The 19,219-nt window shown below is 39.4% G+C and overlaps 1 protein-coding gene across 1 annotated transcript in view; it reads left to right on the top strand.

Annotated features, from left to right (window-relative positions):
* gabrb2b (gamma-aminobutyric acid type A receptor subunit beta2b) overlaps nt 1–19,219 on the top strand; it is a 42,217-nt gene that overhangs the window by 18,259 nt on the left and 4,739 nt on the right. The window contains exons 3-5 of the mRNA XM_028421199.1: nt 2,169–2,389; nt 10,688–10,770; nt 18,240–18,377. Of these exons, the coding sequence (XP_028277000.1) occupies nt 2,169–2,389; nt 10,688–10,770; nt 18,240–18,377 (442 nt within the window). The remainder of the gene's footprint in view (nt 1–2,168; nt 2,390–10,687; nt 10,771–18,239; nt 18,378–19,219) is intronic.

Below are 19,219 nucleotides of genomic sequence, written 5' to 3'. Positions count from 1 at the left end.
TTGATGCTACGTATTGATGAGCACAGAGGAGATAGTTAAGGAGGAGGCATGGCAACAAGCATCTCTTTCCAGCCACACGTGCTGGAGTACACAGCATGCCAGAAAGAGCAGAGTGTGAGCTGTTACATAACCACCAGCGAGGGATGGAAGTGTTTGGAAGGCAGCACATGCAAGTCAAGGATCTCAACTCAAATATCAGACCACTGCAGTTATTAGCTGTAAAATGAAAAAGGCAAACTATGAGTTTATTTTCATGTCCTTTTATCTAGAATTCCACACCCGTGTGTGTTTTCAGCAGTGTCTCTCCGTAGCCCTTGAAATGTTTGTCTTCTAGCTGTCCTAAATAAGATATCCCAGTGTGTCTTTCATATGTGGAAAACAGGCTGTCATTTCAATAATTCCTTCCAGTGTTTGACCCTGAATTTACTCAAATCATTCTGTTCCCATTCCAAGTCCGCTACAATTGCCACAATACAGTTTATCTTTTTTTTAAGGCAGAAACCTACGCCTGTCAGCACTCCAAGCCATATACAACACAGCACAAACAACATGACTAAACCTATTTAAGTCAAACAAGGACTTTACTGAGGGAAGCTGCTCCCATTTCCCTGACTCCATCCAGTCAATATCCAAGCCTCCAGTTCCCAAGGTGCTGTGGGATGTCAGATCTGTAGCCAACGGGCATATTCAAAAATGCATGTTCAGCCTCTTTGCCAGGAAGTGGATGTGCCAGTCTTGACAAAAAGTTCCCTGAGACAGCAAGTTTATTTAACTTAGTTTTTCATGGATGATTGGTAGGCTTCCTACTTACAGTGAGCCACATGAGCATCTGACTGCTGGCTTGACTGTTTTTAACGTGTCCTAGATTTACTGTCAGGAAATCTCACTGCAATTTATCAAACTCCTATTTCTTTATAAATTATTAACCTGCTGTATGTGTTTCAGGTTTTTATGTGTCTGTGTGTGTGTGTGTGTGTGTGCACGCATCTGACAGTAAAGAAAATGTGTTCTCGTCCATCTGTGAAATTAATCACAGGCATTCTATGCTTTGTATGCTCGGAATACAAATTTCCTTATAAAATCAAATGTTATGTTTTGTATGCTTGCAATAAGAATTACCCAGAAATCACCTCTTATTTGGCGCTGACTAGTCAGTCAGTCAGTCAACTTCATTCAGCCCACATACAGTCTGTTCAGCAGCAGACACCAAAGATCAAAAATCAGATAAAATAAATACGAAGCATGCATATGCAACCGCCAAGTGTAAAGAGCCAGAGTATAGTGAGATCTGAGCATCATACTAAATAAAATAAATGAGTACTTAGAATATATTGGCACTGAAAAACTGACTATAGAAAAATTACTACTCAGCATTGAGCAATTTAATAGCCGAGGGGATGAATGATTTTGAGTAGCGGTTGTCCTCCCGACTAAGTGGTTGCAAACTGCCGCCCTTTTGATAGCATCAATATGAAATCTTCATAGAGTACATGACCATGCTTTGCAGTATATTTTGCCTTTTGTATGACCCATTGTTCCCAGATTGATTTGAGATGATTTGACTTGGTCCCAGTAATTTTAGAATGTAGCTATGCAAAGCACTGCACTGTCTGTTGATGTGATGTGATTGGATGGTTAACCATTGTAGCTCTGAACAAACATAAGAAAATGGGTGAATATGTTATGCATAGTGAGCCCAATCCACAGACATATTCTGTCTTTCCCTACTCCTCTTCTCTGGGTATATATGTGTGGATTATGCACACTAAAAACACACAGACACACACATGTATGCTGTAACCCTTCATCGTCAAACACACGTCAGACATTAACCATCTGTGTCCCTGTGTTATCTCTTTTACTCTCTGACACATACACACTCTTTCACACTGTCTGTTTTAACCTCATGTTTCTATGAACAGAAGAAATTCCCTATTGCTTTGTTTTTTCGGCCTGTGCTGCTACTGTTCCATTTGCTTTAAAGTGAAGTTCATCCAATATTAAAGCCTAGTCTGGTTTAATCTGAGCGGTTGGAGTGCAAAAGTATTACAGACTGGCTGCTTTTTTCTGGAGTAACTGTCTCTTTTCTCTCCATCTCTCCTCTCCTCTTCTTTCTCTTGCACTCTTCCCCACTCTGTCCTTCTTTGGCCCTGTCTGTGCACTTACAGGACTACACATTGACAATGTACTTCCAGCAGGCCTGGCGAGACAAGCGGCTGTCCTACTCTGAGATCCCCCTCAACCTAACCTTAGATAACCGGGTAGCTGACCAGCTCTGGGTCCCTGACACCTACTTTCTCAACGACAAGAAATCGTTTGTCCACGGTGTCACGGTGAAAAACAGAATGATCCGACTGCACCCGGATGGCACCGTATTGTATGGTCTAAGGTGAGATTTTAATCTACTGAGACAACACTTTTGACTTACACAACGGACACACAAGTAAGGTACTGAGAGACTACGATGCACTAATTTCCACTTCATGTCATCAAACTAGTTAATGCTTTGTCAGTGTTGTTTCTATTTTTAAAATCACAAAAACAACCTGGGAGGGAAAAACAACACATCTCTCACAGCTTCAATGTAACAATGAGTCAATGATTGCTGCATCGGACCAAGTCAGCTAATGGCTCATTAGAGCCAGATGAAGGAAACTACTGATGCAATTTTGCCCCCGAGCCAAAATTATAATCTTGATGTAGTGACCTACTTGTGACCTCATCATCAGGACTTCTATAACTCTGAATTTAGCTCTTTTATAGTGTCTACATAATTAATTTACCATCAACAGTGACAAAAAAACATAAAGGTGCTAAAAACATAAAATTACTTCTTTCTATTTTTTTAATCTTTCTTTGTTCACAGTTAACACTGGTTTGCAGTCTAATTAGCCAGCAGCATATTAAACAACTGAAAACATTACTGTGACAGTTAACAGAACACTGTGCTTGGTTGGTGTATTTGGTTGCTTGCTCAGCTCAGCTTGTCACCTCCATGTCGAATGCTTACACCTGCTTGAAGCAGTCAAAATCTGAATCAGATTGGCCCGTATGATAACTGTTGTCACGATCGTTAGTTTGAATAGGGTTGGGTGAGTGGAAGTCTCAAAGTCTGGTGTGGTCCACAACCTACCTCCTAACATGGACTTTTATAATACAATCCTATGTTCAGTGAGTATCAACATAACACAATGTTATTTGTCAGGCAATATGTCCATATGGTCAATTGGCATAAACACAGCCATGTGGTATATCTGCTGGATTATAATGCCGGTTGAAAACTTAAGTGACTCTTATTTCAGTTGGACTTTCTTATCTATGCTCCCTGCTAATGAACCCAAAAATGGTGATCATTGTACAGTGTGATTGATGAGTTTTAGTAACACAGGCATTGCGCATGTTTGTTGACATCTCTGCAGGACTGTAGCCTGATGAAAACATCAGGTCTTTCCTTTGTAAATGTTCTCCAGGGAGGCAGCTTCATTTGATATTCCAAATGTCTCACCAAGCTGAGAGTTTTATGCATATTTGATATGTTAATATGATACACCCAGCTGTTTCCAGATGCCAGAAACAAAACTCCCGTTGTACTCAATAACTTGATTGAGCCATTCCACTTTCAACCTCTCAAAGTTAACGTGATGACAGCGCACTTTTCGCACCTCACTGATGTCTCATCAGTTCATTTTGCAAATAGGCCTCCGAAGTCCAAACTCTATAAAAAGTTATTGAAAATCATAACATCTTAATGACCATCATGGCAGTGAATTGGCACAGCCAGGGGAGAGTGGAATTAAATAGACTGAGAAAAAAAAACAAGACAAAGAATGAGAAGGGAGGTGTTGAAAAAAGAATTAGAAAGAACTCTTGGTCACCTTCATCGATGTTCTTTTTTCTTAACCTAACTTTACTTCTCCAGTGTTCAGCAGTTAGAATTTTTTCAGGTTTATTCCACTTCTGTTATTCACATTATAATAGTGGATAATTGGTGGATATGGTGGAGGGATGGAAAAGAAAGAGCAATCAAATTCTTTTTTTGACAAAAGGAAGAGATAAAGAAGGAAGTAATAGCAACGGGAAATAATTGCCGGGGAAAAAGGGGAAGTTTCTTATCCCTCTCATGCACTAAAATTTCAATCAACAAGCATAAAAACCTTAAATGTATCTCAGGAGAGATGATAAAAATAAGATTCCAGTAAAACTGGTATTTTTCTGAATCTGTCTATTTAACCTTATAACCGTTTGATTCAGCAAACAAATGCACAGTAATTAGAATCATATTCTTGCTGAGGGCAAGAGGGCTTCCCTTGAACATGATGTCCAATTACCACAAGCCACAGCATCAAACAGCACTAACAGCACACTTTTTTTGTATTAAATTTCTTCTTATAAGTTACTTTATTTCCACAACTGTTGTGCAGAGTTCATTTCTTTTACAGCCTGGCAATTAAAAACAGAATGTTAGCACCTTCTCAAACCTTTCAGTAAGGCACTTTTGTCTCGAGTGCTATCAGCACATGCTGTACCCTGAATACTGTCAGTCACATGGATTTCAGTGTGACATATAGAACCAGAGCGCTTTGATTCATTATCAATGAAAGGCGCCGGATCATTCATTGTTAAGTCCTTCAGAGACTCACATGCTCATTGTGTGGATCATCAAAAGTGGACATAAGTGAAGAGAAAGAAAGCTGGAGGCACCAGATTGTCAGGGTCAGATTATACAGAAATAGAATTGGAATAGTACAAATCATTCTTGTGTCAGGCCATTTGAGTTAAAACGGATAACCTTGTGTATCAACCCCTCCACCGAATCCAATATGCAAATGAAAAAAATCTGTAATCACACGAAATATGTGGGTTTGAATATTTCCCATGCAATGCAGAACTTGTGACACAAAGTCAGTACAAATATTGCTCTGGATGAAGTGGGATTAGACTGAAACTAGGAGAAGAAATCCATCACCCTTGACACTCAATATCATGTAAGTAGGATGTCCAGATTTTTACAAATCCTAAATTGGGTCATGGGATCTCGTGGACCTCACTTGAGTGCTCATAAATTCACATAGCAAATGCAGACCAAGCATACTACTGTCCTCTGAAAGCCTAATAATGATTATGCAGATATGTAATTTATTATGCCAATAAATTAGATTAGACTACATGAAACTTTAATGATTCCTGTGATGGCAGGCCGTTATAGAAGCCAATTATATGCAGCGTACATGGATTACAATCAAATATGAATTATAATAGAGTTGTCCAATGTTCTGATATATCAAGGGTAAATAATAAAATATGCAACATTAATACATACAGCACAGTGTACTCAGTGTGCCAGCTCATTGAAAGTTGGTATTAATTGCTTAATATTTTTATGATTTTATGAATAAATTATGAAGGCCAAGAGATGATTAGCTTTAAATATACAAATACTAAAAGTAGTTCAAGTAACAATGTCTCTAAAAAACACAGATTTATAAAGTCTACGTTGTGCATTCCTGTACAATGTGTAAACAGCCTTTCCAATTATTGTAAAACTTTGGCAATATCTTTTCTTGGGATGCTATCACTTTTAGTGATCTGTAGCTTATCAGCAATGAGCTTCGTTGAAAAGAAGACGCTTTTTATTGTGTCTTGGAAAAGTAATCAGCTGCAGCATCCACAGATGCTGATGATACACAGAAAATATACAAAGAATTGATGAATATTTGCATTGAATTCGCCAATTCATAACAAGCATCCCTTATGGTGGCTGAAAAGCTAAACGGCTCCTACCCTTTTTTTTGTTTATTGGCACACATCTGCTCCCATGCAAAATAATGTTGCACCCCCACATTGATCAACTAAACACATCATTTCCAGGGTATTCTTTGCACGGAAACAACAGCGAAACGCAGAAATTGACTTCAGGAGATGTAATAACAGTGTGAAAGCAGGTGACAAACAAGAAAAGCTCCTTGGTGTTAGCACATCTAGGCTTGTGGTGTTGTATTTGTTCTTTATAGGGGTTATTTGCTACCAGAAATTAGTCTTTGATGAACTGATGTGTGTGTGTGTGTTTACCAGTGAAGATTAGACACAGAGCAGAGAAACTGATTTTTCTAAACAGTTATATGGAGAAAAATAAGCACACACAGTAAAAGACTGATGTTACTAATCAGTGATTTAGTAAGCATTAACTGCAAACAGCGAAAATAACATTGTGTCTTCTTACAATAAATGGCAGTGATTTTATGTGGGCATGCCACTCCCTGTGTTTTGAGCACCACCATCCTGACTATGGAGGATGATGGTGCTCTGAATGCTGTCATTATCTTAAACATAAAATAACATTGCTTTGGCACACAGTGCATTTGTGTCTGTGGATATAATTTGTAAAGCATTTCAATGGAAGTGAAGTGTTCACATCTATTAAAAATAGCTGGGGACATAAAGGAAAGCAAATATAAGGTTAGAGTAAAGGTGACATGGTACCACTCTATTTTACTATAGAAAGCCAGAAGAATGCAGTCAAAACATTATTTCAAATCCAGTCAGTTACACCACTGCCCACCCACCCACTCACTCAGTCACTGTCCTCTCTCAGCAGCTTCCCCCGTCACCACTGACACTCCTGACTGGCTGCTTAACAGCTTGTATTTCACTCTCATAACCAGGATGTCATTTTTACCAACTGACATGAAAACTAGCAACACTGACATGAAGACTCTTCCACCTGACAGTTGTCAAGGCTAAAGCTTACAGTAGCTGTCAGGCTAATCTGAAAACCACACCAGATTGAATTATGCATCCACATAATGAGGAAACATAGTCCTTATTTCAGTGGTAAAAATATCTAATCATGAAGTATTATTGTATTTTTCATGTTATATGAGTGTGGTTGTGATAATAAATCTTGGATTTATGTCAGTCTCTATTTAGCATACTGCACTTTATTATTCACCATCTAGCATGTCTGCTCTGAGTATGTGACCAACACAGTAACTTGGCCTGAATTCCAATGACTGCTGGAAACCCTTAAGGCTACTTGTCCCTGATTTGACCTCGTAAGTTTGATTCATCCCGGAACCCAGACTTTGAGCACAGGCTGGTGAATATGAAAGGTCACTGCAGGTGATGCAACATATGGGGCTCAGTTGGTGCTGTTGGCAGCGTTTTCCAGCAGTCGCCAAGCAACCAAGGACTATACTAAGACTGGGTGAGAAATGCATCTGTGCATCACTTAATGGATGGGATGAGTGGGAAAATATGTGAGGGTAAATGGATAGCCAGACAGCTGCAGACACGATCGGCACTTAGACACACACACACACGCATCCACAGAGTGACAACAACATAACAAACATGAATGCACACTGATTACTCTACACAAACATGCATAACCTTTACCTTTCCCACACAGTCTTTGCAAAAAAAAACTGCCAGAGGCAGATTTCTACACCACTGACTCCATCTTGACACAGAGATCAGAAAGTTGCCAGAAAGTAACCGGCAATTTACTCCTTGGTTAAACACTTGGAAGCCACAGAACCCCATCACCAGCAGCAAATCCATCAGAGAGAAATAAATGCTGACAAAGACAGGGGGACAAGAGAGAAAGAAAAGGAGAATCCATCTAAACCTCTTAGGCTCAAACAACCTTCCCGTCACACTCCGGGGGGTGTAAAGCTCTGAGGTGTGTAATATGGAACAGCATGTAAATGCTAGAACTCTTCTCTTTGAACTTCTATATTGATATTAAAAGGCACTGTTATGATAGCCCCCCCCTCACCGTCTCACCTGACATCCTCCATCTTCTTTTCATCAGAGGTGTGGAGTCCAACCTGCACATCGTGTGGATTTTTAAAAGACTAAAGTAACGTTTAAAAAATAAAGGAACAGGGTTATAAGGACTGTTTGCAGGGGACAGGGCAGAACGTTGTTATGCTTTCTGTAGAAGACAGGGAATTGGTTGCATGGAACCATAAATGTGATTTACAAGTCTTATGTTTTATAAAATGAGTTTCACTCATAGGAGCCCTGATGGCCTTTATTGCAAACTGCATAGTATTTACAACAGAGGGAAGCAGTAAAAACAGCATCTGTCCAACCAACGCCCAGACAATCACAGACATTGAGATATTCATAAAAATACAGATGAAGATCCTGAATATCAAGTTAATAAAGTTAAAGAATCTTAGAGCATCTCAACAAGAAAGAACGTGCAGAAATATTCCTCTGTGGTGAAGCACAGGTTTAGATTGACACCTGATTTATTTGCTTTCTTCTCACTTTTTATTTTATTTGGTCTGACCTTAAACTCACCATGGGGGCTGTTTTTAAACAGGTAGGTGTGGTCCCTCCTGTTCACCATATGCTGCCTGTGGTTAGCTCTGTTGCTGAAACACACACACAAATGATAGGATGCCTCCAGCTGACCGTAAGAGCTCCATAAAAAGAAGTTGTATCCAGTGTTTGGATTTGATTGAAAGGTATATCTTATGAATATAACAATACTGTCACTGTGGTGGGTGTTTAAGTAACAGTGAAAGAGAGAGCAAAGACACTAGAGAGAGAGAGAGAGGGAGGGAGAGGCACAGACACATAAGGGTGATTATCTCTGCTGTGTAACACAGAGGATTGGACTCAAGATGAGCCTCTCCTCTGGCACAAATTTATCTATGTTGTCAGGTGTGCCTAGACGATTACCCACCATGCTGTGCTGCACTGTGGCAACTCCCTCAGTGGGAATCAAGTTCTCACACAAGACCAGAGCCAGGAAAAGAATGGCAGCCTATTACTCACTGCCTTGTCCTTATGTTCACTTCACAAAGTCTGATGGACAACATAACCTTATCTATTGACTCATGGTTGGCTGCCGTTATTATCCTTTATTATCCATCCCTGTCTATTTGTTTCGATAGTGACTAGAAGGCTAAATGCTTTTATGCTGACACATATACACGAAATATGATGGGATAGGAGAAGTAAAGCAGAAGGTGTGTTTTTCTGTCAGAATTGGATTGTGTTAGAGGGAAAGTTAAGCCTCGGGGTCAGCTTTATGCTTCACAGTCTCTTTTTGTCTCAAAGCTCTTGTATCTGTCTGCACAATCTCAAGACCGTCCCAGCTGAAATGAAGATAATAATCTTCCACCTTATTGATCTTTTTTTTTCTTCTTAGCAGGCTCCATAGAGTCAGGTTGTGTTGATGTGTTGCACCTCAGGTGTGAGAAATGGAAGCTAAGGCCCATATCACCCTGTGATGTGGTAACATGATCCATATTAATCAGTTAAAGTATGTCCTCAAATGAAACTAGTTAGCTAGAGTGATAAGTCTGAGACTTTTGTTAATAAACAGTGTTGATACAGTGTAGAGCTGCAGTGTATTGATTTACGCCATGGTCAGAGGGACACTGACAGTTTGTTTATGTGTATGGCACACAATATATTCTATGGTGCAGTGATTAAACCTCACTGGTGTCCTGAGGTGCAGAAGGGAGATAATGTCATTAGCTTAAAGAGCAGCACTTTGCAATAACTCGCATCCTATATTTGCTTGCGGAGCTGTGTCAGCAGTGCCACAAGCTCAAGTGACACCTCAGGGGTTAAATAACATATAACATTAAAAAAAAATACTCTGATCATAAGTGGAGGCCGCAATAAAAGAACCTCATACAATCTTTGGGATTTGTTGTTTATTGATGCAATTTTTCATATTCAACAAAAATGTTCAGTCAAATCACAGGAGGAAAGGATGTATGAAATAAAAAATCAAAAAAGCCTGACATTTAAATAAAGCTCTGCGATGTCAGAAAGACAAATCCCAAATGAAGAAAATATCGAGTTGCCAAAACAAACAAACGAAAAATGAAACATCTCACTTTATTTGAGCTCTGATATGTTTTGCATCCTGGACTATGCAACATTTTGATCGCATGTAGCCAATTTGTTGCTATAAGCTAAGTTTAATTTATACAGAATGCTCCCATTGTACAGTAGAAGCTGCAGCAAAACAACAATTTAAAATTGAAAAGTCAAGTCAAATGTCATCAGCTTGTACATGTTTTTTTTTTCATCCCACATATTCCATGCCAACATGACATGCCGTTGTCAGAGTACAAACACCGCCACTGCTGTTATCTCTGTCCTATTGCTGTCACCGCTGTCCCACAGAGTGTGATCCCTGCATGACTCACATCTCAGGTGGGGCCTAACAGAGGACCCACAGGATTATCCAAACAATGCTAAAACTGGGACATAAGGATTAGCTATGGCCCTCTAATCCTCAGTGGAGTTCCCACCACCACCAGCACCACCCTGCAAAAGCATTAACCTGCAGAGTTTCTGAAGATGTTTTTAGTCTTTTTAATTACATAATCAGATGGCAAATGGTCATCTTGAGAAATAAAATGGTGAGCATAATGAAGCAGCTTCATAAGATTACTTGTTTAAACATGGACTAAAAGAAAGATTTTTATTTATTTTTTTTTATCCCTATCAATCATTTAGACTCAAATACTTGGAAAAAGAGAAGAGACAATTCAAAACTTGAATATCAGCACACAGTTTCTGCATTAACATATGTGTCTGCATCATGCTGTCCTTGTCCCATTGTGCTACCTGTATAAGTATGTAATGTATCTTTGCTGTGTTTTTTCTACAGTGCAGTGAATTGAAACATATCTGTGTCATGTCTTTTCAGGATCACTACCACTGCTGCTTGTATGATGGACCTAAGAAGGTATCCATTGGATGAGCAAAACTGCACTCTTGAAATAGAGAGTTGTAAGTAATCTCTTTCTTAATTTATCACAGTTTCTTGTGGTTTAATGGTGTCTTCCTTTAAAGTCTGACATCCTAACGTTCTAACTATGTTAGTCTAGCTTTTTAGACATATCCTCTTCAGCCAGTACCCTTATAGACTGACGGGGCCTTGGCTTTGTTCAGTCAGCTGTCAGAAACTAAGTGTAACTGGGCTTGCACAGAGTCCCAGCCATTTGTGCTTTACCATAGTACAAGGATTTACGCAGAATTTTACTATTTTCGACATAATCCGTTCCATCCAATTTACAGCATTTCCCCTGGAAAGAGAAGAAGGACTTCTTTCCCTCCTAAATATACCCTTAGCTGAGTTTTCACTTGCAAAGAGACTGTGTGGCATTCAATGCTATGTAAATGTTGTTATTCCACCAACATGTAAGAAAGATTTAGTTACACAGGACGTGGCATACATGCGGTTAAAAAAAAAACTGGATTTAATAAACCTAATTTGTATTTTGGTTCATATCCTCCTGGGTTAGGGCAGACGATCCATGATTAAAAGCAGATAGCCCTCATCAAGTGAGCTACTTGTCACAGCTCAAGTACTTTCTGTAGAGCTGCGGACTGTTCTGCTTAACATGCGCTGTCTGTGGTGCTGACGTGATGAATAACAGCTAATGCTGTTTAAAGCTCGCAGGTGCAGCCTAGATTCAGATGACAACAATTTATAACAACCACATCATAAGGGCTGTCCAGGGGGTGTACTGTGGCTTCAAATGCTCACTCAGTTTCTATGAGCACCGAGCCAGTACAGGAACTGGCAAAAAAGTAAAATGTGAGTGGAGCTGAGGTGGTGAGGTGGTGTTGGATCAGCAAGCTGTTTGTTGCAGAATACAGTTTTCTGCCTTAGTTTTGCTATTTGATAAATAATGGTAATAATTTTTTATCCTTTTCTTTGCTACACTTCATGCTGTCCTGCACAGCTCACTGCAAACAAAACGGTTTAATTTGAAGACACATCTGTCAGAACCGGATAACAGTAAATACATTTGAAAGGCTGTAACATGTAGAAATGACTAAAGGCTGCTACACATACATAATTGTGCAGCAGGGCCGGAAGGCCTACAGCTGGTGCTGCTGTACAAAGGGAATTAGAGCATAAAGGTGGTTGTTTTTATATATATATATATATATATATATATAAAGTCACGATCACACAATACAGGATGTTAACAGTGAAATGTAGCAGGGGCTTCATACCTCAAGCAACGTGCATGTAGAAATCATTGCCAATGTTAATGCAAATAGTCTTTAACTTTATTATTAATATAAAAAATGCTGTGTGCATTGTTAAAGGTGCACATGCCTCCACGGCCACTTTGCAAACTATTGTGCCCTCAGAGTCAACTACAACCGGATCTATTAGAGTGCAGTTACTGTAATGCATGAAGGTCTTTGATATGGTTGCCAGCTAATGGACTAGAATGTGTTTTGCTTGGTGCATGATGGACACATAAGACATTTTAATTGCATTACAGTTTCCATCACATTCCAAATCAATACATTAAAATAGACAATTGGGCGGGTAGCTTACTACTAAAGGAAAGAGTGAAAGATGACGAGCAAGGAGGACACTATCATCATGCCGTGGCTGTGAAAGATTGCAGAAACAGCGAGAAACATTTCAGTGTAAATGCTGTGGGCCAAACACTTGAAGGGAACGAGAAGGGAGCAAACCAATTAAACCTGTTTTTCAGCAGGTTTGATAAGGTGACCCCAGGCCTCCCTTTATCCTTTAGTCATAAAACAGCACAGTTTGCATCATAGCTCCTTATCAAATCGAAATTCTCCATCAAAGATACAGCATCACTGCCCAGTCTGTCCATCACTGGCACGTCTCAGCACAGATGTGTTGTGCAAAAGTGTTTAAAGTAACTTCCGAGTAGCAAAGGTTCTCACTTGTTTTTAACCTATTGAACCTGAAATTAAGGACACTGCACCTGATGACCTGCTCAGCTGACTTATAGTGTATTTTATGGACTCCCATCTAGGGTTTGGTACAAATACTCCTCTCTGCTATCTACAATCTGCTACAAAAAAAAACAGTGAACAGAGCAGTGCAGGCTGCATGGTCCCTTATCTTCCTTACTGTCTACAGCTCTACACTTCTGACTTTATCTTTGACTGTGGACTCAAGGTGATGTGTGAACTTGGTCACAGTCACATGCAGGACCAGGAAAGAGAGCACTGGAGTTTAATGGCAATGGCCATTCTTTGTGGAAGCCCTTAAATCCATGTTTCTGCATTAAAGATTTATTTACTTGAATATCTGGGTATTATATTTTGAAATATAAGTTCCACACATATTAGTAAGAAAGTACCCAAACTGCTCACTTATAATAGAGTATAGCTTCTCTTGCCAAAGGGGTCCTGTGAGCAGAATCAAACCTAATTGGAAACCTGGCTCCATCGTGTAGAGTTTTGTTACCCCATGCAGTGCAGTGTCCACTTAAACCACTACTTTGAAAGTCATAAAATGATAGTAGGCAAGTGAGGAGGAGATGAAGGGGGGCATCGGTTGCTTACAAATGAGTGTGTCTCACAGTACGGCTTTAAGAACACATCCCACCAAGCTTAAAGGACTCGCACTGTGTGCACACATGCAATTATGTGGGTGTGCACTTAAAATGCTATTTGCCTGGTGACGACAAAAAAAAGGGAAACAAAATACACTCACACATTCATCTTTTGTTTCATCTGAGCCACAGGTCCTGAAGAGCAGCAGTATAAAGGGGATCTCAGCAGGTCTGGGCTGTTAGTCAACTGATGATTTTCATGCAGATTTTATTTGCAGTTTATTTTTTAACTGACCGTACTGAGTTTTGCTTGGCCTTTCTTTACCCTTTGTCAGTCTTTATGTGCATCCATACTCTTTCTATTTTAACATATGACAGTGTTCTGATCTCCTGTCAGCCCCCCACCCCCCCACCACCACCCCACCACCCCCCATTTGTAATCTGGTTTGATTGCTTCAGTATCTCCTTATATGCAATTAAGTAACACCTGATGTAATGAACTGTGGAATCTTGTACTGTACACGTAGAAGGGAAAACAATGGAAAAGACAGCATAAAACTGACCACACTCCCTCAGCGGGTGGTTGGGTTTCTCTCCTACAAGCCAAACTGTGTCACCCTGCATTTGGTTTGTGTCTATGAGGCATGCATAATCCAGCTCTTCAGCTGGCACAGCAGGCCGCATAAGATTTTACCTTGGTGCAAGGAAACAAGGAAACACCATTGACTGCATTATTTAAGAAGGTTAAACCCCTGATGGTCTGGGTCAGTGTTACAGTAATGCAGTTTGCTCAATGTACAGCGTATATGCTGCTGTAGTGTAGCCCTGCATTCACAGAAAGCAGATGTAACATCACTGTGCTGTGCCTCTTTCAATAAATTATAGGAACATTAGGCCCACTCAGCCATTAAACACTGGCTACAATACAAGAGTTTTTTCTCTCCTTGGCTACCCTAGCTTCATGAGATAAGAATTAAACTTCACATATACATATCAAAGGAGGACAAACACGTCTGTTTATTTCTTTATACATAGTGCATTACAACTGATATTTGTGCACTCACAATGAAACTATCATTTGATTACAACATCTCTGCCAAGTAATAGTTATATTTTCTGCACCAGCGATCCACATCATATGGACAGAGCCACTTCCACTCTCAATCTCCATTCTGCTATCTGTTCTCATCAGAGCCCATTTTTAGAAACTGCACACATCCTCTGTGGAGTGTGAGTGGTTTCTACACTTGGGCTTGCATGGCTTATTTATTTAGCTTATCTTCAGATGTTCCATTCCTGTCCAGGCATGCAGTCAGCTGTAGCTCACTGCAAAAAGTTTGACATTTTTTTTTTTTTAATTACGGCACCAGGAATAACATTATAAAGCGGCTTTGATCTCAATGAAATCAAAAATTCATCTGAGACATATTTAGGAGTGGAGTAGCCTTATTGGTTTACAGGGAAAGCAGAGTAGCAGGCAGAGTATGTACATGCAGGTGTGTCTGTGGACACGTGTTTACTCATATGCCACTAATTCTTTTAGTTGAGTGCAAGCTGAACTGTGTAGCTTTTAAGCAAACACAACATTTGTATTTTTGCATTTCTTCTGTTTTGTTCTTTGACCATGTTTTTGGCATAAAAAGAACTGTTTACATTATCGTTGCTACTTGTTTGTGCAACTTTTAAACACACTGCATGTCACTTGACAATAATTTGTATTTCAAAAGTTTTATTATAGGTGTACGATGTTCCACGGCACCTTTTAAAAGGACAAAAAAAGCAAAATATTCTTTGTTATCCCTGATTATGTTTTGCCCAGAGCAATATCAAAGCCAGTGTTTTATCTTCCTCCAAAATCCTCCTTTGCCCATTAAAACAAATCAACTGAGACATTATTTCATAAGCTTGATAAAAAGGCCCCGAGTCAGATTTGGTCAGGGAGATATGCCAGAGTCCCAGTTAAATAGCTTTAGTATTGTATTGCTATCTCCTCTGATGTTATCGTCAACAATTTCATTTATTTTTGGACTGCCAGCGCTCTCACACTCTGGAATCCATAATAGAAGCCTTTGTGCTAGCGTAAAACACACATTGTCACATATACACTGTGTTCGTTTTTCTGCTTGTGAATGCTCACATGACATGCTAAAGGCCTTATTTTCGCTCTGTTCTCTCCTTTGTCTATGATGTATTGATGATCATAGGAAGTTTAGGGCAATCTATCTGTGCCAAACACGGTGACACAGTTACATCAGTATGAGAAGAAACATTTCAAAGGCAGCTGCAAAACGGCTAGTTGACTACAATTTAAATAATTCACACTTGATTATATACATTATACATAGATGTCTGTGTTGTCATGTGTATTTCTTATATTCTGCTGCCCCTACCCATAGTATAAGAGCACTGGCTGGAGCAATATATGTAGATTTTTCTCCAGCATGTCATGGTTTGCATGTAAAGCTTGTCCTGAGGTGTTGAAGCCAAGGCCATGGAGTCATTACAATCAAAGGGTTTCACGCCATTGGAATCACAAATGTGCATAGTAAGCATTTTAGAAAACATGCTACCATCCCATGTTTCCACACTTAAGGCACGCTTATGGTGTTTTCTGCTGCTAATTCTTGTCAATTCTGCTGGTTATAACTGGAGAAGAAGACCGAAGACTGAATACTGAAATTTACATTTTGAAACTTAAGTAAAAGATTTTATTCAGCCGCAGTTTTAGCACTTTAAGAAATGTATCCAAAATTGAGTTATTTCCGCCTGCCCCTGACTTGTCCTGTCTTTATTTCACCCTATCACGGCTAATAGAATTTCCGTATACTCTGCACTTAGCTGAAATGCATTTAATCGTCTACTATTGGTTAAAAAAAAAGAGCTGCTCCAGGAACTGATGGAAGAAGACGCATAAATTTGGTTTACTACCCTTCCTTTGGCTCTTTGGAATTTGAGATTTTATTGATTATGGACATGTTGTGCATTTCACGCAGCTCCGCTTTCATCAGGAGGAACAGGAGATGAAGAACACAGCCACTGAGACAAGAGTCTGCCTTATTAATACACAGCGACTACAGTAAATAGGTCACACAAGTATTAATTAAGCAGAGCAGGGGATCGGAGAGGGAGGGAAAAAAAGGTAAGGTTGTAAAAGATAGACAGACAGGAGAAGAGAGCAGTGTAATCAAAGTATAGTGGTAGATAAAAACAGAACAAATGAGGGGGAGTGGCATCACCAGAGAAGGATATACTTTGTGTACCAATCAATGAATTAGCGTGGGAGTTCCTTTAAATTGTTTTGTCAAACATGCATTCATGTGGCTAAGCCCAGCCCTGTCTTCACTGCGGTCCCACACATCCTCATGTTAACTCAAATCTACAACACAGTAATCACTCAGGAATATTCATGCATGCAAATCCTTGGTGCAGCCAACATGCAGTCCTATCGACTGTTGCAACCGTTCCAAATGATTGTTATGTTGCATGTTGAGACGCTTAAAAACATCGCTGCTCATTGAAATAATCCATCTCCTGCTGTTACCTACAGTAGAATGGAATATTTCTGTGCACTTGAAAGTTGTGACCTCCACCCCATTGTAATAAGCAAAAGAAATGTAGCACTGGTACTTTATTTACCAAAAAATAAGCATATGTGCCCTGTATTTGTTGTGTTTAGATTGCCAGGGTTTATTATTATAATGACTTCTGCTTTGGGGCATGGAGGCCTCAGTCCAATTTTAATACAACATTTGGATAATTTAAACTTTTTTTTATGTTTTTTAATTATGTTCCATGCAGATACTTTTAAGCAGCTACACTTACCCCAGCTGTCTCCTGCCTCCTTTCGTCTCTTCATCTTCAATGCTCTTATGCCCTGAAGTCAGCCGACATGACAACTGCACCCGAACAGACTCTGCGGTTTTTCTAAGAGCCTAGTTTCATGGTCTAATGAAAATTTTCATTTTGACTTCTTGTCTTCAGCTACAACTACTAAGTTACTCAATCATTTATAGCTGCTGCCCACTGGCCACTTTACTGTCCATGTCTCTGCTGATTTGGCTGAAATGAGAGCAAAAGAGGGAGTACCGGTAGTTTTGGTTGAAATTAATATTAATGGATGAACTTCTTGTCTTTTGCAGATTTTATTGGGTTTTAGTGAAAATGGATGCCAGGCCTGGTTATTTAATCATGCTTGCTCTTGCTATTAATCATTAAGTTGCTCAAGGCCAAAACACACGTAATAATAAGGTTGATTCATATGCTGCATACACCGAAACACAGCTGCACTCGTGTCGAATCTGTAGAGTTACTATATGTGTTTAAACATCTATGTGTATGTTGAGTTCTGCTTCTGTGGAGCTGCTGTAAACTCTGACCGTATTAACGAATCACTACCAGGCATTTATCATTCAGAGGTTATCTGACTGTGAACAAATCAAAGTGCAGTTCAAGTAGTGTCAAGAGTACACAAGTGAATCACTTTGACAAGAAAACAATTAACAAATCCAAGCTAGCACTTCAAACAAGCATCAATGGACAACAGCATAATAAAAAATATTTTTAAAAAATGATCCTCTTACAACTGAATAATTGTTACATATTCCACTTGACAGTGCACAGAAATACATGTTGCAGTTTAGCTTGCAAGTATATGGGACACAAGCAACAACACTTATGACATGTATACATACTGTACGTAAATACACACAATCTCATGGATTACAACATATTTTTAGCCAGTGGAACAATTGCTGTGCCTGCTGTCACCAGCGTGTAAAATAATGACAAATGCTAATATAATCATGCTAAGTGATAAATTTACAGGCCTGTAGGAGATCCAGATGGGACATAATTATGAATGTACCTATAGACCTGTGACAATCCTCAATAATTCCTGTTTTCTGTGCCCTCTCTCAGATGGTTACACTACAGATGACATTGAATTCTACTGGCGAGGAGGACACAGCGCCGTAACAGGGGTGGACAAGATTGAACTGCCTCAGTTCTCCATTGTAGATCACAACCTCATCTCCAAGAATGTTGTCTTCTCCACAGGTACTTTACTCTTTAGTGTTATCACTTTTTCTTCCTTTCCATTAAAATCAGTATTATTTTACATTATCTCTTTAAACGTATTGATATGAAAAGTGGCATCCACTCATGCAAATATAAAAACACATGACAAACCGTCAGATGAAACGTTGTCCCCAGAGAGTGTAGACACCATGACTAATTTAACAGCAATAAACAAAAAGAACACTGTCTGATACAATAAAATATTAATCTCCTTGGCATTTTCATATTCATGAATTCATCATGCAAGCAAGCATTTGTAAGCGGCACAGTGGTTCTTCTGAGTATAGTTTCTGGGGTAGCTACTGTATTGAATGAGAGCATAACATTAATTCAGTAAGAATGGAGAGACTCCACTGATAAAAACTTGCAGGGGTCACACATTCCATGCAAGCCTATTAATAACAGGAGCTTATTGTATGTATGTGTAGATATGCGTTTTTGTATACATGCAACAGAGTTTACCCAAGTGTATCTGCAGCGTGCCTGATTTTATTACCGTATGCAGAGATGGTATGGCAGAGGAGGGGATTCCCTTTATCACGCTGTCTTCTGCAATATGGAGGAAGTGACCTGGGGGTCACTTAGAAATGCAAACATCAGCACAAGTGTCTGGGCTTTTATCCAAAGCAAGTGTCATATTTCACTCCAAGGATAAGCAATGTCATTGTTGCCCTCATGAATAATACATATTTGCCATAGGACCTCCATCCTGCTGTTTTTTTATTTATTTATTTTTCCAATGCTGCTTTCGCATTTCCCAAAGAAATAATTCAGCAGTAGACTCTGTGGCTCGTGTTAACATTAGCTAATTGAAAAAAAGC

This window comes from Parambassis ranga, chromosome 14 (genome assembly GCF_900634625.1).
Source record: "Parambassis ranga chromosome 14, fParRan2.1, whole genome shotgun sequence".
NCBI classification, from domain to species: domain Eukaryota; kingdom Metazoa; phylum Chordata; class Actinopteri; family Ambassidae; genus Parambassis; species Parambassis ranga.
This window is presented reverse-complemented; position numbering and strand designations above follow the sequence as displayed.